This window comes from Crocodylus siamensis, chromosome 1 (genome assembly GCF_052110815.1).
Source record: "Crocodylus siamensis isolate JL-2025a chromosome 1, ASM5211081v1, whole genome shotgun sequence".
NCBI lineage: Eukaryota > Metazoa > Chordata > Crocodylia > Crocodylidae > Crocodylus > Crocodylus siamensis.
In genome coordinates this window covers 152,844,350-152,871,753 of record NC_143395.1, presented here as the reverse complement: position 1 = coordinate 152,871,753, position 27,404 = coordinate 152,844,350, and the positions used below count along the sequence as shown (strand labels likewise).

Here is a 27,404-nt window from a genome sequence, read left to right as displayed (position 1 = left end):
GCTCCCGCCGCCGGGTGAGAGGTTAGGGTTTGGGGACTTGCTGCCTCCTTTCCCTTCCCCCACTGACATGCCAGCCCGGCAGTCGGCGGCGTAGCGGCCTGAGCAGAGTGCGTGTCGCCGGCGGCGCCGGGCGGGGACTTCCCCTCCCCTTTGAGCGCGGGGCGGGGTGACGGGGAGGGGGGTGACTGCCCGGGCTCTGACTGTGGCCCCCCCCCGTGCAGGTCTGAGCCCCCCGCGCCCCGTGGGCAGGCGCGGCCGCAGCGTCATGGAGTTCGAGATCATGGAAAGCGACATCCTGGAGGGGCTGGAGGATCTCGGGTAGGTGGGTGGGCTGCGGCAGGCCCGAGAGAGCCCCCGCAAGCCTCTCGGGTGCGGGTGGTTTCCTGGGGATACTTTTCACGCTTGAGCTATCGAGGAGAGCGTCATTGGGTTTTGTTCACTTCGCCCAGTATAGAAATTATACAGAAGGGCTGGAAGAGATCTCCAGAGCCCACGTCTGGTCCAACCCTTTGCTTGAGACAGTCATTCCTGTTCCAGCAAACCTGTTGTCTAACCCCATGATTCCCAAACTCTGACAGATTGCATGCCACCAGTTTCAAACGATAAGACCTTAAGTACCCTGCCAGCAAATTTTTGTCATACGGAGTAATTATAATCAGCTAGCTGGTACCACTAATAGGTTGTCTGTGTACCACTGGTGGTACCCATACCACAGGTTGGGAAATGCTGGTCTAACCTGATAGCCAAACTACTGTGAGGTTAGGTTGGGGTGGGCAGAGTCTGGCCTGCATGCCCTGGCCATGAAACCTGTGTTCATTGCAGGTGTGCACAGGCAGCAGATCACAGCTGTACCCCAGCCCTGCCCTGTGATATCATCACTGTAAGATCCCAGCCCTGCAGCAGCTCTCTGCCTGCCATGCACCTTGGCCACAGGGCTCTTGGCTGGTCTCCATGGAGCACCTTGGAGTGCAGGAATGCGACAGCACTGGCCAGGTTGGGCTGGGGCAGAGCCCCAGATGTTCAGCCCCATGCTGTCATGGCCCCGCATTGTAATGCCTCTGCACTCCTGTGATCTCCATGGAGACTGGCCGGGGTTGGGGCTGCTGGGAAGTAGAGTCTGGCTGCTGACTGGATCCGCCATTTTGCCCACCCCATATGCATCCACTAGACATAGTGCCCTAACCTGCCACAGGTAGAGCAAGGGGCCACATTTTATCTTCACTGGGCTGCAGAAAGCCTCAGAGTGAGCCCCTGGAGAAGTCTCTTGGTTGCATGTGTGAGTGTTTTCCTTGGGGTACTTATTTCTTAAAGTCAATCTGTTTTCTTTTCATACTTGAGTTACTGAGGAGAGCTTAACTGGTTTTCAGACACGTTGTATGTTGTAGGAATCATTGAGAAGTAGGTCTGGAAGAGATCTCCAGAGGTCATTTTGTCCAGTTCCTTGCCTGAGGCAGGATCATCCCTAAACCATCCTCTAACAACCCATAGTTTAATTTATATGAACAGTTCACATACCTTAAGTGTGCTTACTCTTGCAGTATTTTTTGGAAGCAGGAGAGTATTTTGCAAATGAAGAAACAGGTATAGAAATACATGTTTTGCACAGGAAATTTGCAGCGAACTAGAGAACTGATACTGCGTTTCCCAAATCCCAGTTTAGCTTATAAACTATTTCTTTTATAATTGTCTTTCTGGTAAGGATGTCCTTGCTACAAAGTACTCACTTGATGTTGAAGTCAAATGGATGTCAATGGAACATAAACGGTTTTAAATCACTAAAAATTTCTTGATTACAATTTCCCTTTTTTCCTGATTGCTTAGCTTTCCCTCTCTTACTTCTTGTGATATCATCACTTCTGTAGTTTTCTGATTAATCTTGGCTATAGACAGTGGGGAAAATGGAGGAAAACCCTATTTATAGAAGGGTGAAAAGAAACTTTGAGGTTTCATAATCATAAAGAAAAGAAAAAGGGCCCAAAGTGTTTTTTTTTTCTTTTGCTATATGCTATTACAACATGCCAGGCCATTTTTTTCTGCCTTTTGATTCTATACATTGAGTGTTAGAATGAACGGGAGGTGACACAAATATAATGAAAGGCAGAATTTGTTTATACATAACTTTGGCAGTGGCAGCAGTCCAAGTCCAGTGCTGGGAGTCCAAGGTAAAAACTTTATGTCTTTACTTTTTGTATAACAGTAGCCATCGTAATGTTTATTTAAACTGGGTTTCTTCCCATAAATCAAAATATCACAGGATAATGGCTCTATCTACAAGATTACCACCAGCAGAGCCTAGAAATCTATTCTGTCATGTTTTGAATTCTTCTATTTTTTTCAAATAGCTGATCAAAATTTCAAAGGAAAGCTGCCAACCATAAAGGCATCCTGAACTGCTGCCACTGCCAATCCTTTAAGTGATTTGAGCGGGTATTCTTGACTTCAGTCTTTAAACAAAGCTAGTAAATTTCAGGTATATTTGGTCATCTGTCAGTTCTTGTAGTCTTATAATCATGCTTTCACTTAAAAGTTTTTACCTGCCCTACTAGGTAAATGTTTGAGTTTAGCTCCCCCCACCCCCACACGTAAGTATTAATTCCATCTAAAGCAGTGCTTTCAACTTGAGCCACCTGGCTCAACTGGAGGGTGGGAAGATTGGAGTGGATCAAAGGTGATATGCTGTTGGCTTGAGCTGAGAAGTGCCAGTGGGGGCTGCTGCACCTCAACTCTTCATCCATTGCTAATGCAGTCATGCTGTGCTGCTAAACCAAACCACTTTGTAGCTGGAGGGTTTTTCTTTTTTCCAATATGGTCTCTTTCTTGAGTTTAGGCTAGTTTAAGTGAAATAACTTGAGTATGGTAAATTGAGCTAACTGATGTGATTAAGACAAGCCTTTTGTTTGTTTAGCTTTACACATTGAGTAAAGCACTATGAGTGAAGTTTTGCAGAACAGCATACACTTCAGTATGCTGGATGACAGATCTCTCACTTCTGACACCTGTCAAGAGTTGACTGAATTGATTGAGTCCACACTCACACAAGAGTTTACCTTTTAGAGCTATCAGGATAGCTTTAAATGAGTGTGATTTTTCTTTTATCCCTTTTCATCCTGGGTCCATGTGTTGAAATAGCCCACCACACTGTTTACCAGAATAAAAACAATAATTTGTACTTTTACAAGGGCAGATGGAATTCTCCGTCTCTGAAAACTCATCTTGTAAAGCCAATAGATAATTAGGGAAAGTTTAAATTCAGCTGTGAAATATGTGTAACTCTCATTGTAGGGTTGTATCCATTAGGGGTGCACCAATAGAGATTTTTGGGGCTGATACCAATTAGCTGATTTTTAAGGATTCATATTGGCCAGTGCTGATCCGATTTCCAATACACAGCTCTTCAACTTGAAGAGCCGTGTCCAGCTGTAAGTCTGGTGTGGTGGAAAGGGAGGAAAGGGGTGTGGGGTAGGCATATCAAGGCCCCTGTGGTAAGGGAGGGAATGGGGCTAGGGCTGGGGCCGGGGCAGGTGCTGACCAGCCAGGGTGGGGAGAGGCATGTGCCCCCCAGATATGCATGGGGCAGGGTGGGGCGGGCTGCAGCTGTGGGCTGGTGCAGGCACAGGACAGAGGTGCAGCTTGTCTGGGGGACGTGGGAAGCGGGGTGGAGAGGGGGTGGCTCACACTGCTGCGCACAGCTTGTCCAGTGCTCATCTGTTGACTCCTGCCACTTGTTGCAGGAGTGGGGGACAGCGTGTGCCCCTGATCTGCCTGGCCAGGAAGAACCCAGCCCTTCCTGCCCCACCATGTGCAGCTCTGGGGGCACCCCCTCATGCCCTCTTGGACAAGTGGCAGGAGCAGTGGCAGGAGCTGCCAGGCAAGCACCAAATGAGCTGCACGCAGTGGCATGAGCTACCCCACTCCCTTTCCATGGCCCCCTGATGAGCTGTGCCTCAGTCCTATGCCTACCCCAGCCCCAGCTGGGCAGCCCCAACCCCACACCCTCCCTCACCGTGGGGGCCTTGATATGCCCCCCATGCCCTTCCTCTCCCATCACACCAGACTTACCAGCTGTAGGCAGCTCTCCGCACTGCCGACTCTGCTCCTCACTGCCTGTGTGCTGTGTTGTGGCTGCATGCATGTGCGGGTATTTATCAAACAAATTATCAGCTGCATCGGGCCAATTTCTGATGCAGAAAGTTTTCTTTATATCGGTGCCGATCCAATATCAGACGAATGTATCCACTTCTTGTATCCACTTATGGATCAAGGTCAGTCCTTGCATATTTCTCGCACAGAAACATAATGGTTATATACCTTTCTAGGAGGTATCTTAAAAAGTTATTGTTTAACAGAAAATAAGTTTTGCTTTATTGGTTGCTTGCATAAAATACATGTCACATTATTCTGTTTGCTTTGTCTGGCTACCCAGTAAATATATGACAGAAATGATGGGTGGGGAAGTAAAAATGCAATGTATTGTTGACAGGTTAATTACTGTAACATCTCTCATATTAGTGCTTTATAATATACTTCAGAAATGCAGGAGTAGTAGATCAATAAGCTATCATATTTGCAATAGGTAAGAGAAGCAAAACCTGCATATTGTGGTAGCATTCTTCAGAATATCAAGATTTAAGAAGTGGTAGCTTTGACCATGTGTCCTGTAATCTATAGAATAACATACAAGGACAGCTTAGTATGCTTAATTATTTTAATGTGACTTTTTCATATGAACACAAATATGCATGACATTACAATAAGTACTGAAGATGCAGGGAAAATTTAAATGTAAATTAGGTGTGTCCCTCATTTATACACACACAATCTACAGGGGGGAAAAAACTACAGCAGGATTTAGTAATAACATGCTCATTAAGTTGTGTTTTTATTTTACATGTCAGCTACAAAGGCCCATTGTTGGATGATGGAGCGCTGACTCAGGCCACGTCCCATGGGGCCACCTCCCCTGAATTTACCAAACTGTGTGCTTGGCTGGTATCTGAGTTAAGGCTGTTCTGTAAACTAGAGGAAAATGTGCATGCAACAAACAGTAAGTAACCACAGCCTTGAGAACTGAAATGTGTAACTGATACATTTTTCTAGATATGTATTCCTGTATAAAGCTGTGTGCTGACAGAATTGCTAAATCAACCGTGTCATAGAGGGCAGTCTGAACCCCATTAAGCTTTGGATATTTTCCATCTCATTCTTCAAGCTAGCCTAGTAAGCAGCCAACAATGGCTGAACTGATTGTGGGTAAAGGCTGATTAATTTCAGTAAACAGGCAGTTGACTGAAATTAGCTTTTCATGTAACTGCTCTTTCATATAATGTAATCTGATCAGTTTTTGAATTGCTTTTTTTTTTTTTTTAGTGGCGAGGGAGGAACATTCTTGCCTATTATAATTTCTCAATTTTTCCAGGTTTTCTGTGTGAAGTTATGATGTAGGAAATATTTACAATTCCAGATGGAATACTCCAGTGACTAGAGCATTGGCTCGCCTCCTATTTATTGTTGATTCTAGAAAAAAAAATAGCAAAGACTGAAGTATAAAATGTTTTTTGTGGAGAAGGATGTTTGAAACTTGAAATTTTTCATTTCTAATTTTGGTAGAGGAATTCCTTCTCCCCTCCCCACCCAACAAAAAACTGCAACTTATGGTTTTGAACAATTAGGTTGTGGTTTTTTATCCAGCTCTACTCATACTATTCTGTAAACTAAAGTGGTAGTTTTTTATTCCAGATACAGAAGCTTTAAACATATGTCTAGGAACTGAATATGTAGAATTGCTTACGATTTTTTACCTGTTTGTGTTGCTGACCACTAACACACCTTTCCTAGTCTTTTCATTACTTTTCTATTTCTTAGTCTGTGCAGTAATTTTCACTGCCTACATGTACATATCAATAAGGAGCAATAAACTCCGGTGCTTATCACACTGGAGTTTATTGTTTGTGGGTGCTGCATTTGCATGTGTGCCCAGGACCGCAGCACATTAAGTCAAGTCAGAGCAGCCCCGGCCTGGCAGGGGGCCAAAAGCGGTCAGCCTGCCAGCCTGGGGCTGCTCTGACTCAGCTCAGCATGCTGCAGAGGGGCTGGCTGGGGCACGAGGGTGTTTCACTGTGGGGCTACCTGGCAGGCAGCCACCACACTGAAGTACCGTTGTGCCCCAGCCAGCCCTGTTAGCATCTACACATGTGGTGCTATGGAATAAAAAAATCTTCTCTGCCAGGATAATATTTGTATTTACAAGTTCATTAGTACTCCTGCTGTGGAGTTCGTTAGTTTCCTGTGGCCGCACGTGCAGTAAACATCAGTGATTACAAAGCTAATGAGTCTACTTTGCAGTAAATGTCTAGTATAGAAGCACCCACTGATTTGTATCTTGGAAGACATTACACAAAACAATATAAGGGAATTGTTGTTATTTAAAAAAATATAGAAATGAAAAATCACGAACTGATGGTGGAGTCCTAAAAACATAAACACTTTTAAATTTCTATTTCTAACCTACTTAGTATTTCTAAATGCATTTTTCCCTTCTCCTGAATATCCTGTAGTTTTTCCACTCACACTTTTTTCCCTGCATTTTTTTGCAATGTTTCCCATCAATGTCTTCCTTCTCATCAGTGTATTCTTTCCTATAACTCTCCTTTTACTGTGCATATACTGTATTTACTCAAATCTAAGATGATGTTTTCTCCATTCAGCATGTAGCAGGGGAAAGCCTTAGTCTTAAATTCAAGTACAAAGGGTGGGGAGATGGGACAACAGAGGCTCCAAAGTCAAGGCCGGAGCTGCTTCCCCTCCATCCCTCATGTCCCTTTGTTTCCCACCACTGCTTACCTTTCCCTTGCAGCTCTGACTCCTGTTGGAGCCCTATTCTGGCAGGTAACACAGAGCATGTGCTGCTTCTGGGCCCAGACTGGCAATGCAATGGCAACAGCAACTCTGGCCCCAGCTCCCCTGCCACAACAGTTGGTGCATGGCCAGGCTGGGGCTGGAGGCAGCATCTGTTCCAGCCAGGGTGTATGGAGCATAGCTACAAGGGAAAGGTAAGTGGAGGTGGGGTAGGTGGGGGTTGTGGAGGGCCAGGAAGCAGGGGGCTCAAGCCAGGGGAAGATGGCATGAGAGGGAAGGTAAGTTGTTGGGGGACAGGTGCCCAGGAGTGAAAGCACCATGGGGAGGGGCATGTGTCAGGGATGCATGCATGGCAGGGGGCAGGTAAGACGGGTTCCAGTCTCCTAGGAGGAGCAGTTAGCAGGGGGTACAGGGTCTGCAGGGGTAGATGTGGGATGTGAAGGTACCAGGTGAGGGGGCAGGCAGACTACGGGGGGGAGTGACTTGGGGGAGGAATGGAACGGGCAGCAAGGGGCAGGGGTCAGGCCACTTGACTCCTGTCACCTGCTGCAGCAGTGGGAGGGAATTCATTTAAGACAGCCCTCCAAAACTTATATTCTAAACATGGAAAATTTATACATTTGTTATAATTTTCCATGCTTAGAATCTAATTATTGGGGTCAATTGGTATTTTAAATTGTCTGCTTTGCTCTTAATGCTATACCTTTCAAGCTGATCACTTTTACTTGTTCTGATTTTTACCTTTTCTTTTCTTTCTCTTGTGTTTTCCACACTTTGACCATACTATCTTTGTTTCAGCCTCTTAGCCAGAGCCTTACACCCTCAACAGTGTTTTCATGCTAAATAATGTCTTGGTGTATTCATAATTCTTAACCAAATCATCCCCTGACTTTTCCTTTTCCTGCATAACTCTAATCACAACACCAGGAGCTGTAAATTTTAACTGCCCAAGTTGCGTTTCTTCAGGTCCAAATGAAGCAGAAGAATTCCAACTTGAAGCGAGTGGGCTGCTGGCAGAAATGAATTGTCCATATGTGTCACTAACATCAGGGGATGTGACAAAACGCCTTCTCAATCAGAAAAACTGTGTCCTGCTGCTCAGTAAGTCAAAAGGGATACTTGCATGAAAGCCTGATATACATACTATATGTGTGTGTGTGTGTGTGTGTGTGTGTGTGGATTCATATACCTTTTTGTTTTGGTAGTGGGGTGGTGTTGGGATAAAATAGTGGGATGGTATTTGTTTACTACAAAGTATAAATAACTGCTATAGTAATTCTTACAACTTTACCTACATATTTTCCATCCCATTCAAAAGAAGGCCAAAATGTTAATATTTCTGATTGTGTCATGGCAGGTCTTAAAAAACTTACCAGTCACTTCTTAGCTAGTCTCTGCTTGGAAGAGATTTTCTGGGTGGGTGCAATGCACAGGTGAAGAATCCATTAAATCTCTCTGTACAAAATCCCCCAAATATTAGGAGTACACCAGTAGAGATTTTTGGGACTGATCCAATGGCTGATTTTTAACAAGCCATATCGGCTGATATCGGATTTGAATCAGTATGCAGCCCCGTAGCATGGAAGTGGGAACTGACTGGTAAATCTGATGTGGGGGAAGTGGGGTGCAGATCAAGGCCCCTGCAGTGAGGGAGGGAGTGGGGCTGGGTCACGGGCAGGCGCTGAACAGCTGGGGTGGGGTGTGGCACAGGACGGAGCCATGGCTTGTCCAGGGGGCATGTGGGGGCTTCTGCTGTTGCACGCACCCCAGGAGGGCACGAGATACGTGTGCCTCTGGATCTGTGTGCAGGGTAGGGCAGGCTACCACTGCGGACTGGCGCTGTGCTGGGCTCTTTCTGGCAGGGGTGCCTAGGCTGGGACTGTGATTGGGGCAGGTGGTGGTGGCACTGGAAGGGGGCTACAGCAAATTTTGGGGTGACTGCAGCCCCCACCAACCCCTGATCCCAGCACTGCTGCCTGCCCCGAGTGCAGCCAGGAAGAGCCCGGCACTGGCTCTGGCCCCAGCCTACAGTGGCAGCTTAGCCTCGCTGCGTGCAGATCTGGAGGCACACGCTCCCCATACCCTCCTGGGTCACATACAGCAGTGGGAACCGCCCCCCCCCATGCCCTCCAGATGAGCCAATGCTCCATCTTGAGCCCCACCCTGGCTGGGCAGAGCCTGCGCCTGCCCCAGCACCAGCCCCACTCCCTCCTTCACTGCGGGGGCCTTGATCTGCACCCCCATCCTTTCCCCCACAGCAGACTTACCAGCCAGACCCAGCTGCTCTCCACACTGCCGGGCTATGCTTCAGGCCACCTGTATGCTGAGCTGCAGCTCTGCGCATGCACAGGGCATTTATTGGCCATAGTATTGGCTACGTGAACCAAAAAAAGCCAATTGCCAGTGCTCTCAATTTTCCTCGTATCAGTGCTGATCTGATATGGGACCAATGTATCGGTGCACCTCTACCAAATACAGGAGCATGCATGTTGGCATCCCAACAAAGTTGGATGCATCAGCTTCTACTCAGTGGTTTCACCTCTTGTATCTGATTATACCTAGTAAACACATGATTGTTTTGAAGTCCCTACCATGCTTTGGCATTTGGAATGGTTGAACATGATGTTTTCCCTCTCACGCTTCCAAAACTAATATTGCAGTCTCCGGCCATTGGAGGAATGGTGAAAGGGTGTCCTTTCCCTGTCCCAGCCTCAGTTCTGTGTGTCATCCTCCCTTATGGGTTGCACTGATACATGTTTCCGCAGTGGCAGTGAAGCTGACATTTTCTTTAGTTCCTTGCTGTTCAGAGCGTTCTGAGTAGCAGCACTGAATGTTGAAATCAGGTTTGGTTTGTTTGTGAGGTCAAGGAGCAGTCTCAGAGGTACTGGAAGTTGGGAACACTGTGAACACCAGTGGTTTACACGTCAAAGGGTATCTTAATTTTTAACCCTTACAGTTGTAAAATGTCTTATTCAACGTGGTATAGACACTTTTGCCTGGAGAAGTCTTTTTCTCCCCCACCCCTTGCTGTTGATGCTGCAGATTATCAACTTTTGATGCTGCAGATTATCAACTGTTCATTGCTGCAGATTAATGTTGTACTAAGATAAGATGTGAATGTTACATTATTATTTAAGTTTTTGTACTCCAGTGGTCAGAGGGAGAATGTGCTTGACCTGATTAAATCATGGATCCAGATAACTTCTTATGTCTAAAATACTGTGGACAGATATTTTGAATTAAATTTCAGTTTAGATTATTAACAAATCTTTTACCTTATTTCAAAACACACCTGTCCCTTGACTTGCTCTCAGCAAATCACACTGTTCAATGAGGCTTGCTGTTGTACTTTGAAGCTTGAATTAATGTATATAGATCATAAGCAAACTTGTTGACACTTACTATTATTTGTTTGGATATTTGCTAACTGTCCCATGTTGATGATGCCAGGCCCAGGCTGTTTTGATGGGGAAAGCATGGCAAGCTCCTTTCTTTGTTGGACACACATACAGATCTTAAAGGTATTTAAGTGCCTAACTTCCCACAGAAGTCAATGATAATTGGGCAGCTAAATATCGTTTAAGGATCTGGACCATAATACATTTCTTCCCTTCGCCAAGAATAACTGATTGTTGTAATGATTTTCCAGTCAGCCTGGCTCTTCAGTTGCTTAGACAACCTCCAGCGCTTGTTTCCCTGGCAGTTTTTCATTTCTGCTTTTTCTCCAGTCCCCCTACTTCTTGACAAAAGACTTGCAGAGTCCTAGCTTTCTAACTCTAATTCATTGCGCTATCTCCTCTCTCTGCTTCCTTCTTTTTCCCAATATACTGTCCTCCTTCTGCAGAGCCTGAAAGGAAAGAGTTGTACTCTTTTGGACGTGTGTAATAGTTTAGTGGAGCTGTAGTGCTTCGCACCTTGAAACTGCCTGCATGTCGGAGCTATCCTCTTTTCACTGACTCTCTTGGGATCCTAATCTCTGACCTTGTAATCTTTTAAAATTCAAGCTTTTGTTGGATTCTAAACTTGCATCCTCAGTTCCTCCTAAAGTACTCAGTTTGTGGTGTACATTGATCAGGTGCAAATGCTCATTAGTTGTAGATACTTGATATAGCTGCATCTTATGCTGCAATCAAATTTTCTTACCCCAGCATACCTCATCTCAGAACTGGAAGCTGCCAGAATGCTGTGTGTGAACGCCCCTCCAAAAAAAGCCCAGGAAGGAGGAGGCAGCGAGGTCTTTCAGGAGCTAAAAGGCATATGTATTGCTTTGGGCATGTCCAAGCCTCCAGCCAACATAACGATGTTCCAGTTCTTCAGTGGAATTGAAAAAAAGGTAAGATCTGAAGTAACTAAGCTAAAATATATACATACAATATTTCATTGAAACTTAACTCTGCTTCCAGGGAAAGATTTCAGAGTTATGAAACACTTCTAGGCTTTGGGAGAGACTTAATATTGTTTACAGAATGTACTGTGAGTCAAAGAATTTTCAAAGGTGAACTAGAGGGCTGTGTCCATGCCAAAATCTGAAGGCAAAGTTCTCTGCATCTTGTCCAAGAGCCACTGCCGACAATGCCATGAAGGGTGCTGTATTCCTTGTAGTGCCTGAGGTTTTAATATTATCACCTGCTACAGAAGACGCACAGAACATTGAATTCATGTCTTGGCAAGGAAGTTGAGAACACTATTTGTAAATACTACTTACATTTAAGCCTTTTAGACAAACCCATTGCTTTGAAATCTAGTCACTTAAAAATATTAGCACTACTTTCTCGTGTATATCTTTTGCAGAATTTCCTGCCATTTTTTGTGGCTTTAGTTCATTTTTCCTCTGTTTCATAGTTTTATAGTTGTTAGGTTTAAACGTGCTCTCCCTCTTCTTTGAAAATCCCAAGCAAAAAGAGGAATCTGATTATAAAGGGAAAGTTGTGTCCTTATGCATTTCAGATATCAATCACAAGGGGGTTTTGTCTGTGTGTGTGGGGAGGGAGTGGAGCAAGAGAGTTCAACAAAATGTACTTGCTTGCTTTTTTAAAGTATGTGCAATTACTAGTTTCCATAAACACTTCCAAAGCAGAGTTTTGGTTAATCTTTTTCAGTTTATTCTTTAGCTATACCTTAAAGGGCTCATTTGGAAATAAATCTCTAAATAAACATTTTCTGGCAGTAGTACCATTTAGGAGAGGATAGATGGTCTTGTGAAAAACATAAGATGATAGAGTCAGGAGAACATGAACACTTCTTACACTGCTGTGGATTTCTACCTTGGAACCAGAGATGTGGGTTTTCCAGAATTTTTTGCAATGCGCGAAATACAGCATGATCTGATTTAGTATGGTTTTTTTAACTTATATTTAGTAAACAAAACTAAAAAATTTTCCCCATGTTAATCTTATGTCCTAATAACCACAAGTATTTGAACTGTAGTATTTGATTAGGAAAAAAATTAAATACAGCGCACTTAATGTGGCTTAAATGTTATATTAAAAAAATTCAAAGCTTTATGTGAGAAGAAATTATTATTGCAATGCTTGTAAAAATGTAAAGACAATACACAATAACATGTACTTCCCTTAAAAAATGAAGGCGCTGAAAACTGCTGACACACTAATTTTAGCACACGCAAAGAACTGTGGTTGTCCACTCATCTACTTCAACACAGTTTAACTCTCTTCCACTGAGGTCATCGCAGCACCTGCAGTTTCACTGTCACTATCTGTAGTATCACTTGCACTACTTAATTCCATTTCAGAATCAGATTGAGGCAAATCTGATTCAGAACTATTTGAACCACATTCTCTTTCGTTAAAGGATGGTTTTACCAGTGAGTTTATGGGCAAGGGCAACTTATCATCACACTGCATCTTCTTCATTAGTTGTGCTTTTGACTGATTCTCCAGAAGCAAGAGATTTTGAGAAACAGAAACAAGCTTAGCAGTGCATTCATTTGTTAAGCTATTGCTCTTTTTTGTCTTGATTGACCTGCAAGCCTTACAGTTACATTCACAAGAAGCTGCTGTTGATGGAATGCTTAGGATCCTTAGAGCAGTCCTGGACAGCAGTTGGGTGTTACAGTATCCCTTCCACCATGTGAGAGGAGACATATTCTCTGCTGCCTGCCAAATGATGTCTTTGCTCCAAAGTTTTTCTTTTGCGCAGCACTCAGCAATGTCTGTCATCATGGCTGTTTCATCAATGTTGGGGACATCCTTAGCTGCTTCCATAATTGTATCAAAAGCAGTAGATAATTCATCTTCTGATAAACGTTGTTCTCTGTGTTGGGGATCCAAAAGATTTGCTGCCAGATGAACTAGATGAGAGCAAAACTCAGATCTCTTAGTAACCATTTGTTTTACTACTACTACTTTTTTGGTTAGAGGTGAAGGAGGTCAAAAACTCAATTAGATTTTCATTCAATTATCTGAATATTTCTGGGATATTTGAATGGCTTGATGTTCAAACTCCTTCAAGTTTCTTGATAACCACTGAAACTGGTAGTAGCAAATTGGATGTTCCTTGAACTTGAACCCAGAACACATCATTGTCAAGAATCTGCTTCTAAATGTTCATGGGAATAATCTGGCATACTGTGTCATCTGTTCAGGCACACTGCAAACAGTTCTTTGTGCACAGCAAACTATGTAAATTCTTTGTAGCCAAGCCCCATCTAGTTTTTCCCGGCAATAAAAGTGCACTTTCCTTCCACTGCTTCTCTTTCTTTAATTTCTTCAAAGTCTGATTAACAACATGATGATTGTTGAATACCTTCACAATGGCTTTGTAGTTTACCAATATTGTCTTCGTTGTATTCACACTTACTATGTCCTTTGCCAGAAGATTCAACCCATAAGCAAGACAGCCAAATACTACTAAATGAGGATATTTTGCCTTTAATATTTGCCATGCAACTTTCATGTTACTTGCATTATCGGTTACAAGGGCTTGTACCCTGGAGGGACCTGTACTTTCAATCTCTTCGCTCAGTAATTTGGCTGTGTATCGGGGTGATGTGTAAGGGGTACATGTGCACCTCCTGGGTGTGGCAGTGCACCCCCTGCAAAAAGGCACTTCTGACAGTGTCAGTGGCACCTGCAGGCAGTCACCACTTGCCACCCCGCTGCTGACATTGCTGGCGGTGTCTGTGGGTGGTTGACAATCACTGCTGGCCGCTGCTGCCACTGCCAGTCGTGCCTGTGGGTGGTTGCCGACCCCTGGTTGGTGCTTGCCATCCCCCCCCCCCCTCCGACAGTGCCAACGGGATCTGCGGGAGCTCTGCACTTACTGCTGCCAGGCTTCTGCCACCGCTGGTGCAGCCATGCTTCGCCAACTGCTGGGCCCACGCACCATTCATGCTATGTATTCACCTGTATGACAAGAAGACTTGGTAGCAATTGCTTTCAGGAATGTTGGTTCACGTGTTGTTAACATAATGTCAGTAAAGGATTTCCTTGTGTCCATCCATTTGACATCAGAGTCAGTGATTATGCTTGACTGATCCTTTGAGTAAGCATTGTTTGAACTTTGTCATACTCTATCTAAGAGAGAATGCGATAAGTGATAACATGACAGTAACATATATGATGGGCAAATTAGTTTGTAATGTTCCTTCCAGTATTGATTTTCAGTTATGGAAAGAGGTGTACCACTTGAACATATAGCTCAAGCCAATGTCTCATCTGCTTTTTCTTGATCTTCTTTTGATATTTTGTCCACGAAGTGTGATAAAAAGCTTGACTATCTTGAACACTTCTCATGGTGGATCGCATATCTGGTGACAGTGATCTTGAAAGTGAGGATCCTGCTGCTTCTTCCCCCAGACTTGGCAGCTCAATGTTTTCATTTTCCATTTTTTGCAAATCTGCTATTTCACTTGAGCTACCAAGTTCCTGCAACAAAAGTGGGGAAAGGTTTTTATTTTTGCCTATTTTAGTCTGGCCTCATCCATGAGAAGGAGAAGCAGCAGGGAGTTTGCTTCTCTCCTTCCTGCCAGAAAGAACACTTGCTGCTCAGTTGCTCTGGGACTGCAGAGCCGAAGGGACGTATAGTCTGGCCTTTGCCATCAGCCAGAGGACTAAGTTCACTCTGCTGGGTTGAAATAGTTAACTATTTATCTACAGTAAAAGCTCTGTTAACTGGCACCTTACAAGTTGGCATGTTCTATTAACTGGCGTGCTGGCTTGTTAAGGGAAAGTGAAATCAGAAGTGCCCACCGTGGCACTTCTGGTTTCTCCAAGCTCCCATGGCCCGGGGCATAGCAGGCTGCGTGGGGCCTCCCTCCCTGCCCCTTAGGGCCCGTGGGAGGGTTGGTGATGCCCTGGACGCAACGGGAGGCAAAGATGCCTGCTTGGGCCTCTCAGTTAACTGGCATATTTTGTTATCTGGCATCCCCCATTCCCCATGGGAGCTTTTACTGTATTATGTAATTCAAAAAATATTGTAAAGCCTAAGCCACTTAGGGTGCTTAGTGCAAGCAGAAAAGCAGGATACATATATTTTAAATAAATAATAGTCCGGAGTTTTACTAACAACTTTTAAAATTACGTTTTAAAACAATATAGATGCTAGTCTATACTGTGTTGTTTAACACATTAATGTGTTTACTTACATAGGGTTCCTGAAGTAGACTTTTCTCAGATGATGTTGTTTCAGCACTTTGTTGTATTAACTTTCTGTATGTGGCTTGTACTCTTTCCGGACAGTTTCTACATGTTGTTAAGTGTTTCTTCATTCTGGTTGTGTTAGCAGACTCCTGCCCGCAATACTTATGTCTACCAACTTTCTTCCTTCCTTCAGTGGCTTGAACTTCACTATAAGGATGCCACACACTAGTTTTTTTCTGATTAGGCATCATGACTACTTCAAACCAGAAGCATTAAAAAACTAACAGGTCTTATGCAAACACTCCCAACCTCCCCCAACTCAAGAAAAGAAATGAGACACTGCTCTGTGTGTTTGCTGAACTAAAAGTGAAACAAAAATTAATCACAGTTTTAGTTTTGGTTTTGCCTTCACTTGCAGTGTGAGATGAAATAAGAATTTTACCTTTGTTTTGATTTGACCTGCACAGCCAATTAGGTGAATTCATAACTTGGTTTTGGTTTGGATTATTATGTAACTGTATTTACTCTCCTGTTTACAAATCAATAAAACATATATGTACTATTTCACATGCTTCCTAGGGATAATCACCTGAAAAACAATAATTACGACTTTGAAACTGCCAAGCTTGCCTAATATTGTAATAGCATCCATTCATTGTTACTAATGAATTTTATGAAACAATGAATTTTTCAAAATAGAAAATTTCCCACAGAAAAAGCACTGGAAAATTGTCCACCCCACATCTCTGCTTGGTACAATTCAGTTAAGGTCCTAGTCTGTTTACTCATCTGTAAAATAGCTTCTTACAATGATGCACTCGTGAACTTCAGTACCTTTTTTCAGAGATTTGCCATATGTAAATGCAAAATATTTTCCTGCTTAGACTTTGTTATCCTTTTCCCTTTTCATGTCTTCCTTTTTTTTTCTCCTCCTTTACACCCACCATTTCCATACATGAAATGTGTTAGTATCCATACTATTTTTTTCTCCCTAATTGACTTCCCTGTTACTTGTTTATAAATCTTTTTTTATTATTTAGAACATTACATACATTAAACTTAAAGAGATGTTGTGCCATCTACATCCTGAAGTTGTCTTTTAAAACCACAGTTATAATGTAGCACATGTTGTTTCAGTTGGGTTTTTTAAAGAAACTTCTGAACTAAAGCTTCTTTTTTTCCCTTTAAAACAAATAGACACAAATACTGCAGTAGTTTTAGTAATATGTTGGAATTTGAGAGTGAAATTAATTTATTGAATCAAAAAGTGAAATGTCTTATTACACTTTTGCTGCCAAAAGTTGAATGGAACACAAAAATTTAAATAGGAAACATAGTGAAAAGTTCAGATTTGAATGTAAAATAAGCATTGTGATATAAAGAAAGGCCTGGGTGTTTTTTTGATATTTAGCATAAATTTGAACATAGAAATGTCTCTTTAACTTGCCATATAAAAAGCTGCTATATCTTTTATTTTGTGCATGACCAAAAATCAAGACTTTGGAATCAGTGCCCTATAACTATACATTGCTAAATTAAAGAATTTCTTTTTTATGATATAGGAGACTGTTCATGATCCTTCTCCAAACAAGTACAGGATATTCTCTTTGTTTACAGGGACTAGCACTTGTATCAAATGGGTGGTTTCCCTCTGTTGCTCCTAATTTAAATAAAAAAAATGTTCATCTCTAATGTTCTTGTTTTCTCTAACCTTTTGACCAAGATTACTGTAAATGCTTAGACATAAATATGATTTGAGCTAATTAGTTCTCCATGATCCAGTGTGCTTGGGACAATCCTACGCCATGACAAAGGCCCCACATATCTCATAATACCATTCCGCTCACCCTTGTAAGTTATCTGTGAAAATTTGGGGTTTTGGTTAATCTTATATATTTATATTTCTTTACAGTTAAAAGAAACCCTAGCAAAGGTTCCACCTAATCATGTTGGAAAACCTTTACTGAAGAAACAGCTGGGACCAGCTCACTGGGTAAATAGTTGCATGTGTAAGAGACTGCTTTCCACACTTGGTAGTGTTTTATGTCTTGATTCTGTATGTTTAATAGTGTATCTTGTCTGTTTTTAGTAAATATGAGAACCAGTTCTAGTAGTGCTTGCAGGATCAATTTATGTTGATATCATACGCTTCTTGTTAATTCTCATTTTAATTAGTTTGATCTTAAGTTTTGGGGAACTTGGCCAAAGCAGCACCCTGCAGTAAATCTGTATGTGGGTAAAGATGTTGGGCAAAAGATGAACAAGAATTTTCTTAACACTAAATAATTTTGCTATTGTTCCAACAGAGGTTGTTGCTTGCTACCCTAAGAGGCCATGGTATTTACAGTGAGGCTTTTCTTTCTGATTATAAATTGTAAGGCAGCCTCTTGTTTCTGCTCTTAGTGTGCTTCACCAAGACTCTATTGACATCCTCATTTAGTATTCTAGTCAGTCACCCAGTTGTTTTTAATTTGCAGCCCTATGTTTTTTTTCCTGAAGGACACATTTTTTTTCAAATTACTATTATTATTATTATTATTATTATTATTATTATCCCTGCATTTATTTGATTCTGGGAAGAGCGTTTTCCCCATTTTACCTGGAGGAAAAAAGCCCCTTGTCTTAGAATTGCAGGTGGGGGGCGGGTACTGACTACTGTGGTGCAAGTTCTAGCCCCTACCTAGGGTCAAGCCCATAACTGCAGCTGCTGTCTCCCTCCATAACCCCCCTGCAGCCTCTTTTCTCCATCTTCCTCTCCCCTCGTCCACACAACCTCTGCTCTTTCCTGCCTTTCCAAATCCTTGTTCTGTTCTGTTCCAGTTGGACCTATTCATATTGTAGCCGGGGCATTGAGCACCACCCCAATCAGGCCCTGTAGCAGCAAAAGGGGGTGCAGAGGCTTGGGGGGGGCCAGGGAGGCAGAAGCAGGGGGCAAGCTGCTTAACTTCCCCAGACTCCCTGCCTCCCCACTGTCTGCCCCCTGTGACAGTGGAAAGGATGAATTAAAGACAACTGTCAGACATTTCTGTACATGGAAAATTATAACAAATTTATATTTTTTCCATGTATAGAATTTAACTGGGGGGTTGTCTTAAATTCAGGGTTATCTTAGATTTGAGTAAATATGATATTATTGAAAAGGCACTAACTCGGAGGTTCCTTGTACTATGTCATGTATTTCTCTGATTCTTACCTTGTTCATGTATTACTTGCTCTTATTTGTTTGCTCTGACAAATGTAAGAGAAAGCAGATGAGAAGTTTCACCAAAAAGTGTTGAATGTGGCTCTTGTGTTCTTTACGAGTGACTCTGAAAACTGTGCCTTTGGGGCAATACTGGAACTGCCGTGAGGATGACAGTGTTTGACACCTGGAGCAAAGCTGTGTTACTAGGTCTGATTTGCATTTTTGTTTGCTTCCATGACTGACTGAGAATTGGATGCTGAGTACCGATTTATTTAATTATGTAGATAGTTGAATGCTTATGCCAAACTGTTGTTTGCTTTCATGTGCCTATTGCTTATTATTTGCAATTAGAAAGTAAATCTATTCATGATCTAGGCTTGTGAATTTTCATTTCAGGAAAAAATTGAAGCAATTAATCAAGCCATAGCCAATGAGTATGAAGTTCGGAGAAAGCTGTTAGTGAAACGTTTGGATGTAACGGTGCAGTCATTTGGCTGGTCAGAGAGAGCTAAGGTATAAATTGATTTCTATAAACACATTGCACTCTTACAAAGCATAAGCTATCTTCTCTGAAAACTTACTTTATTAATATGTAATGGGAAATATCCCTGAACCAGTGTCTATTTTGGTTTATTAATTTCTGAAGTTTGTTACAATGCAAATTATAACATAATTAAACATAAAATTTTGTTTTAAAAATTGATCATTATGTGGGTTAGTAACAGCATGTGAAATCAGAAGATGTATTGTGTAAATATGTATATGTAAAATATGTACAGAGGATAAAAATACAGTTAAATGGACACACAAAATAACATCAAGAGTAGAGGCAAATGCTAGTATGATGGTTGGCAAACCCTAGTTGTTTGCCATAAGGGCACCACAAAAAGATTCTTGCCTTACACACTTGACCTGTGTAGTAGTGTAAGCACATCTTGCTGACCACCTCATCATCAGGGATCTGGGTTTTCCATTTGTCACGGAAAAACATGGATTTTTCTCATTGCAAGGAGAAAAATCTGGGAAACTGTGGGTTTCCCTTTGCAGGCTGGCAGAGTCCCAGTTCCATTGCTACTTCCATATGTCCATGGGTCATAACTTTGATCTATATAACACAGCTCTTAGCAGTTCCTGTTTTCCTGCCTTTGAGGGGAACTATAGCTGGAAAACCAAAATTCCAGGTCACTCTAAATGTGTTAAAATATCAAGAATTCAGCTGGGAAATCTAATTCTTGCACCCTCCCTTTGAACATGTACTGCCCAGTTATGCCATTGTCCCTCTTGCCTCCTTTGCTTTACAAGAGGGCTGTCTAACTTCTGAGTGGCTGGTGGCTGCAGGCCTCCCGCTGTACTGTGCCACCTGCTCTACACCATCATTAAGCCGCTGTCTTTTATCTTTTATTCCCACTTGCATCCCAAGCTCCATCCTATTTGTTTCCTTCTGAAAGCAAACTAGTTGCATCCATCTCAAAGGCTTGGCATATAGCACCAAAGCCTTATTTTATTGAATATGTGGTTAGGGACCCAATCACAGATCCCTATGGAAAGAAAAGGAAGAGAAAAAGTAGATAATGCAAGAAAGTGAGTAGTTAGGGTGAGAATGTAGACAGGGGAAGGTGGAAAGCAAGTATTTGCTCCTAGCTGAACTTCTATCTTCTCAGCATCTTCAGAGTGACTTTCCTGTATTTACTAGTACTTGTTTAAGTAGCATTTTTAACTGTTGCTACCTTGGTCAGTTGTAGCTTCCCTCAAACGCAGGAAACTGATGGTAGCAGAGGCAGTCTCTGAACTACGCTTTTAGCCAGGAAAAAATGAGGTAAAATGTCTGCTTTTATTTATATGTATTTAAAGGGTATAGATATCCTTATATTATAATCTTGCAAGTTGCAGTGCATATTTCAGAGTGTAGTTGTTAAACAGGTTAATGCAACTCTTGTTGCCTGTGTAAATCTGTCAATCCAGATGTATCTATTTGTATCAAGATTAATAGGGACTCACATTTTACTAGCCCATCAAAATGTACTGCATGAAGGGGGCAGAAATTTCTTAAGCTGCATTAGGCCTCTAGCAGACCATACATTTATCATGCAGTTAACCTGTTAATCATATGATAAATGGTAATGTGCCAAATGTTCAGGGAATTTGTAGTGGATAAAATGAAGAAAAAACAGCCTTAAAGAAGTTCCACATTAAATGTGAATGAGCCGTGAACCTACGAGGGGGAAAAATCTGTGTTGGGCCCCACAGTCATCTAATAGGTTTATAACATTTGGCACAGGGCCGTTTCATATTATAGTGCAGAAAAAGTCCATTGGCTCCCTGTGCTTGGGGACATCTAAAGCCCCGTGCTGCAGCTGATGCTGTGTCATGGACGGCTGGGCTCACTTCCGATTTCTAGGTGTGCCCCCTGGTTGTTACATGATTGAGGGTTGAGGAATTTTATTTCTCATCTCCAAAAGTGTGCATTCTGCCCTGCACTTCTGGCATGGCAGGAGGCACAGTTGTTAGGATTGGAGATTAGATCTCATTGTGCCATCAATGAAAGTCTGTCATCTCTTGAGAGAAATATTTCTTTTACGCTTTGATAAGTCTTAGACATTTTGTAATTAGAAATTGTAGAAACAAATAAGGCATGATATTTGCCTCAGATTTTTACAGTATAGGGGAAAAAAAGGTCTGTATTAGAGCAGGTGATTTTGTGTTAAATTTGGTTCTGTGCATGTTTCTTGGCATCTTGGTTTGGTGGGGTAGAGGCTGGTCAAAACAGCCTTGTGCTCCCTCTTTCTAGTGAGGTGGTGTTGGAGGTTTGTCTATAAGAAATAACGGACTTGGATTTTAAACATCAGCTGTTTGGGAACCGCGCTGGTGTAGAAGTAGTTAGATCAGATACAATTCATTGTCATTTTGGAGATGTTGATTGGTCAGAATTATGTATGTCAGTTTTCACTGGCTACTTGCAAAATACAAATACAGATTCTCACTATTTCTTGTTCTATTTGAAAATTGTTAAAAGAAATGTTCCAACGTAATATTTTTGGCAATTGGGTTACAATTAAATACCATCCGTGCAACTGAGATAGGATCTCAGACCTAGTTACAGCAATTCTTAAAACTCTCAAGTATTTTTTAACATTTCTTAAGTTCATATCTATCTTAATGACAGAAAATTTATTTTAGTTTTCTTATTAATCTGGATTTTTGGTAAGGCATTTTGTCACATACCCATATTTTAGTTGATTAATGTTTTTCTTTTCAACAGAGTCAAACAGAGAAATTGGCTAAAATTTACCAACCGAAACGCGCACTGTTGTCTACTAAGTGCGCTATTTCCATTGCTAACCTTTTGGCAGCTCGGCAAGACTTGTCAAAGATCATGAGGACAAGCAGTGGCTCCATCAGAGAAAAGACTGCATGTGCCATTAATAAGGTATCTCTTCACTGACTTTGAGGTGGCAAAAATAACGTCAGAATAAGAATACGTTTTAAACAGAATAGCATGCTTTGCTTGTCATCAAAGTGAAGACTGGCAAATAAGTGATGTGATGTTATCATTCTTGTTACTGATCCTTACCCACCAGCTCTATGTTCTTCTCATACTTTCAGCTACTGTTTTAATTCTAGGATCTAGAACTTCTGATATAATTACATTCTAGTATTCCTTCTGAATAGCACCTTATTCCACCATTGCTTTGACTGTTCTTAATGGACTTATTCTGATATATGAACTTATTCAGTATGAGAAGGAGCATATTGTCTAATGCTTACAATCAGGAGGACAATGTCCATTTTTATTGCCTTGCTGCATGTGTAGCTTGACTGTGGGGGCAGAAAGTGAGAGCACTGGATTTATTGCTCCTTAAAACAATATATTGTGCTATTATTTCACTTTCTTAGTCATAGATGTTACAACTAGAGTGCTAGTATATACTTCTCTCATCACATCTGCCTGATTTGTATGTAATCTTTCATTAATTTATTTTAATTAGGTGAGGAGCCAGTTTTCTGTTTAGATTCTTGCATGCACTCTGATTAGAATAAGTTTATGTAGTCCAAGGTTTTGATTTTTAAAAGCAAGTACTGAGGTGGCAAAAATACTGTCTAAATTAAGGGCATTATACATCCACTTCCAAAAACACTTCTGGCTTTACAGAATAGCAGAGTGAAGGGCTTGATTTGTGCACTGAGCTTGGATCTTGTTAGATTTGCATGATAGTAGAGCTGTTAAAAATTAACAGAACTTTTAAAGTCATTACTGCTGTTTTTCTCTCTGTTTCAGTAGTATCCTGTTTCCAGACAGGATTGGGTCTTGAAATGCTAAACATTGCAACATAGATTGCCTGCTCCCAAGAGCTCTGCATCTTGTAACTATGTAGATCTCGGTAAAGGGTATAGAATACAGAAGAAGTGGGAAAATGGGGGTAAACTTACTGAGAATGCTAGGTACGATTAATTGGGAAGACTTCATTGCTGGTGACCTGTCTTGTTCCAGTGGCTTTTCTCTACCCATTGTCAGTTCTAGATATTTGTTTATTTGTTTTGCTTAATTTATATTTATTTAATGTATATCCCATCCTTTCAACAGGGTCTCAGGGCAGTTTATAGTAAGAGAACAGAGTAAATTACAAAACAAGAAAAATGTTAATAGAACAGAAGAAAATATAAAACAGAAGCCCATTAAACTGATGACAAATGCCAGAATAGGCATTTCCACAGAAGTTTCATTTTAATGGCTAGAGAGAACTGTAACTTATGAAATATGTAAGCATCCAGTCTCCTTGTGAATCTTGACAGTTCCTTGGTTTCTCAACATACTGAGACAGTTTCACAGTCTACCTTCCCATCATGTGCACAGGCCAGGTTGTGATGCATGCTTTTCCGTGTATTTGTTATTTGGGTTGGTGGTTTGTTGGGCCTCATCTCAGGCAAGCTGCATGATATTCTTTTAGAAGTGATATAATACTCAGTCAACAGAAGTAGGCAACTTTTTGAAATTCACTTGCCATAAATTTCTGTAGATGGGGAAAAAAAAAAGTAAAAAGGACATATGGACATAAAGGCATGAACATACAAATTCCAGTGAGTGCCTAACTGAAAATCTTTTCAGTGTTTTCTCAACTGTAGTGGATGCCATCTGATATCTGATCAACAGCCTTTGTAAAATAAGAGGAGGGGTTGTTCACTTCCAGCAAACTTCTCATATACCAAGAATACCTTACTGCTTGGTGTCTTCTTAGTTGACAAGTTCTGCATGAAAACAAAAGATTGATCAGCATGGGGACTGAATTGCACTGTCATTCCTGCCAAGGGATCTGAGATCAGTGAGGAATTCTAGCAAGCTGCTGTGTGAAAGCTTGCACTGCTGCCACCTGTGCTGTGCCTGATATTTAGATAGATAATTTCTCTCTGTGGCTGTCAAACCAGCAGCCTGTCCTAAGTAGTAAATCCATTAGGAAATAGTCTTCTTAATTTTTTTATGTGTAGTGAACACGTGGATTAAACCAAATAAACAGTGATCATATTACTTTGTCAGCCAGTCTTAATTTTTCCCTTCTTAGTTCAGTAAGCATTGTCATTTTGTGGTGCTTTGAAGCTGTTAGGAAACACCATGAGGGTTTATTTAGGCCTTGACTCAGAGGGAAGAGTCTCTGACGTAAATGAACAGCTCTCATTTGAGATTAATGGAATTTTATCAACATAAAAACACTTCAGATACAGATTTTACTCCATTGACTCAGAAAAACCCAGGCTGCATAGCACTCTTCAACCACTGCCAAGATGTCATACCATTTCAGTGCGACTTTTGTATCGTATCTGTGTTCTTAAAGCAGTCCTTCCCTTCCCTTTACAGGTATTAATGGGCAGAGTGCCTGACAGAGGTGGCAGGCCCAATGAAATCGAGCCACCACCTCCTGAGATGCCACCATGGCAGAAAAGACCAGAAGGGCCTCAACAGCAAGGTGGAGGCAGAGGAGGAAGAGGTGGCTATGAATCGTCATATGGCGGAAGAGGAGGTCATGACCATGGGGGCCACGACCGTGGCGGGCGAGGAGGCTATGACCATGGGGGTCACGACCGCGGAGGGCGAGGAGGCTATGATTCATATGGAGGACGAGGAGGTCACGAACAAGGGGGTCATGACAGAGGAGGGCGAGGAGGACGTGGCAGTTATGACCATGGAGGCAGAGGGGGAGGAAGAGGAAACAAACTCCAAGGAGGCTGGACAGATGGAGGAAGTGGCTATCAGGACGGTGGCTACAGGGATAGCAACTACAGAGATACAGGTTTTCAAACAGGTGGCTATCATGGTGGTGGTGGCGGATACCAAGGAGGTGGCTACGGTGGTTATCAGTCTTCATATACAGGAAGTGGATACCAGGGTGGTGGCAGTGGCGGCTACCAACAGGACAACAGATACCAAGATGGTGGGTCCCACGGTGATCGAGGAGGTGGGCGTGGAGGAGGGAGAGGTGGCCGTGGAGGTCGTGGTGGCCGTGGAGGTCAAGGAGGAGGCTGGGGAGGCAGAGGTGGACAGAACTTTAATCAAGGGGGGCAATTTGAGCAGCACTTCCAACATGGAGGCTATCAGTATAACCAGTCTGGATTTGGACAAGGAAGACACTTTACTAGCTGAGGCTATTAAAGTCTACACTTCAGCAGAGCTCAAATAATAGAAACCTAGTTTCAGAGGCCTGATTTTAATTGTGTCTCTTGAATTAATGCAAAGCTGTATGTGACAAGCAAGCTCCGTTTTGGGTGAGATGCTTTGCTTTGAGCCTAGGAATAGACCTCTGATTTTCTTTTTGTCTGATTAAAATAACTACACTGCCACTCTTCACTGGGCTCCACCAAACCTTTGACTAATAGCCATGCTTTTTAAACATTGGACTGAATTCCTTTGATCCAACCATTTTGTTCAGCAGTTCTCATGGTGTGCCTGCCTTCCATTCTGAGGTATAACTATAGACATCCAAGACTTGTTTGTTCAAACTTGTAATACACAAATGGTTTTGTTTCTGTGTTCCTTTCTAAATACTTTTTCAGACATATGTTCAAACACAGTTTTGAGTGTTGCTTTGACTTGCTGGCCTGTTGTGTTAGTCAAGAAGAGGTTACATGCACCCATCCACCCACACCTGCTTGCTTCTGAATTGCTCTCTAACCAGTAGGTCTGCTATGTCTATTATATGAGCTCTACTGTAGATTCCACATCCATTAGCCTTATCTTCCACGTATCAAAAATTGCACCACCTGCTTAACTCTGGAGATTTTTGGCTGCTGCCAAGTCTGCAAAGATCATTTCAAGCCAAGCCAATCTGTCAACCAATAGTATATGTAGGCCTGTAGTTAAGTATAGTGATTCAAACTGACCTGCATCCATCCAAAACGAGTTGCTCCTTCTCCCAACATAACTTTTACTTGAAATCATCTAGAAGAAAAAGCAAAGTGAAATTTATTTTATGCACAAGTTAATACCACTGGCTCAGCAAATCCAGCGCAGTTTCTTTGGGGGTTTGGGGTGTTATTTTGGTTGTTTTTTGGTTTTGTTTTTGTTTTTTAAGAAAAAAAAAGAAAAAGAAATGCACTACGGCCTGGGGAGATTAGTTCCTACCTGGAGGGGGCCCTTTTACTATTGCTGCAGAAAATGAAGCCTGGCTGATGTTTGATGTTCTTACAGTTTTTTTTTTTTCCTCTCCCTGAGAGCCACATAATGCTTCTTGCTGGGTTTTTGTGTACATAAACATTGTCAAGCTGTGAAAGAGAAAATGGCTGAAGGTGTGCTGATGTATAGAAGGCGAGCAATAAAAGTATCTGTATGTTCTCTGGTTGGTTTGGGGTTCTTTAATTCTTGGAAAGATTGAACAGAACGGTTGTGATACAGCAGCTGAAACCTTGAAAAGGTTGCTGGGCAATATATTTAAAAATTGTATGTAATTCATACTTCCTTTCATGGCCCTTCCAATTTTCATATAAGACTGAAAGATACTCATTAGCTGAATATTACTTGTTTGGGCCCAAAACATACATAACTGGATTAAATAGTATGGCCCATGTCAGCGGTTTTCATTGGATGAGTCTGTGAAGCAGTGGACTCTAATACTAGTTGTGACTCAAATTATAGGCCTTAGATATAGCTGATAGTCACTTAACTGCATTTGTGAGAACTAAGCAGAAGAAATTTTAAATTTACTTTGTAGCCACTAGGTGTTGCTGCTGAGACGCACATCGCTTAAAGATCACACCATTAAAAGTAGGTAGGAGTCTAGATCATTCTCTGCTCGTTGTCATTTAATTTTCACTATGCCCAAACAACTTGATAATGGAGAAAAATGTTTACCAAAGTGGACTTAGAATCCTGCACCAGCCATTTACTTAAGATTGTGGAAAGTTCATGGCATGAACTTGGTACTTTTAATTTGAGAACTTTTCAGCTACATCTGAGCACTTTAACATCACAATGTACAGCTGGCTTCTGGATCAGGGACCTTAGACCCTTTAGCTAATACATTTCCTTCTGATGGAATGTATGCTGTGCCTATGGCAGTTTTTGCTTTCTGCTAACAAATTTTTCATGTAGTATAAAAGCCTTGTGCTGAATGGAGTCTGAACAGTTCTGATAGTTGCTAGCTTTCTTCACTCTCTGCCCCTCACTCTAACTGGGTTGGTAGTCTCAACTTGCTTATCTCATCTGTCAATTATAATGTATAGGAGGTACAAACTAAATTTGGTAGCTTTTTCTCCTCTTTGCTGTAGCAAGAGACTATACA

At 41.9% G+C, this 27,404-nt stretch overlaps 1 protein-coding gene across 2 annotated transcripts; it reads left to right on the top strand.

Annotated features, from left to right (window-relative positions):
* The first annotated feature begins 4 nt into the window (after nt 1-4).
* TSLIG3A (tRNA splicing ligase complex subunit 3A) lies at nt 5-26,458 on the top strand. 2 transcript variants are annotated; one of them, XM_090045800.1, is made up of 9 exons: nt 5-107; nt 222-318; nt 4,896-5,044; nt 7,822-7,956; nt 11,004-11,188; nt 17,368-17,448; nt 19,036-19,152; nt 21,899-22,066; nt 24,488-26,458. In XM_090045800.1, exons 2-9 carry the CDS (start codon nt 266-268, stop codon nt 25,268-25,270), a joined length of 1,671 nt encoding a protein of 556 aa, XP_089901926.1. In that variant the 5' UTR covers nt 5-107; nt 222-265; the 3' UTR covers nt 25,271-26,458. The 2 variants fall into 2 exon arrangements, with proteins under 2 accessions (XP_089901926.1, XP_089901916.1); XM_090045790.1 differs by having other exon boundaries at nt 39-318.
* Nucleotides 26,459-27,404: the final 946 nt, after the last annotated feature.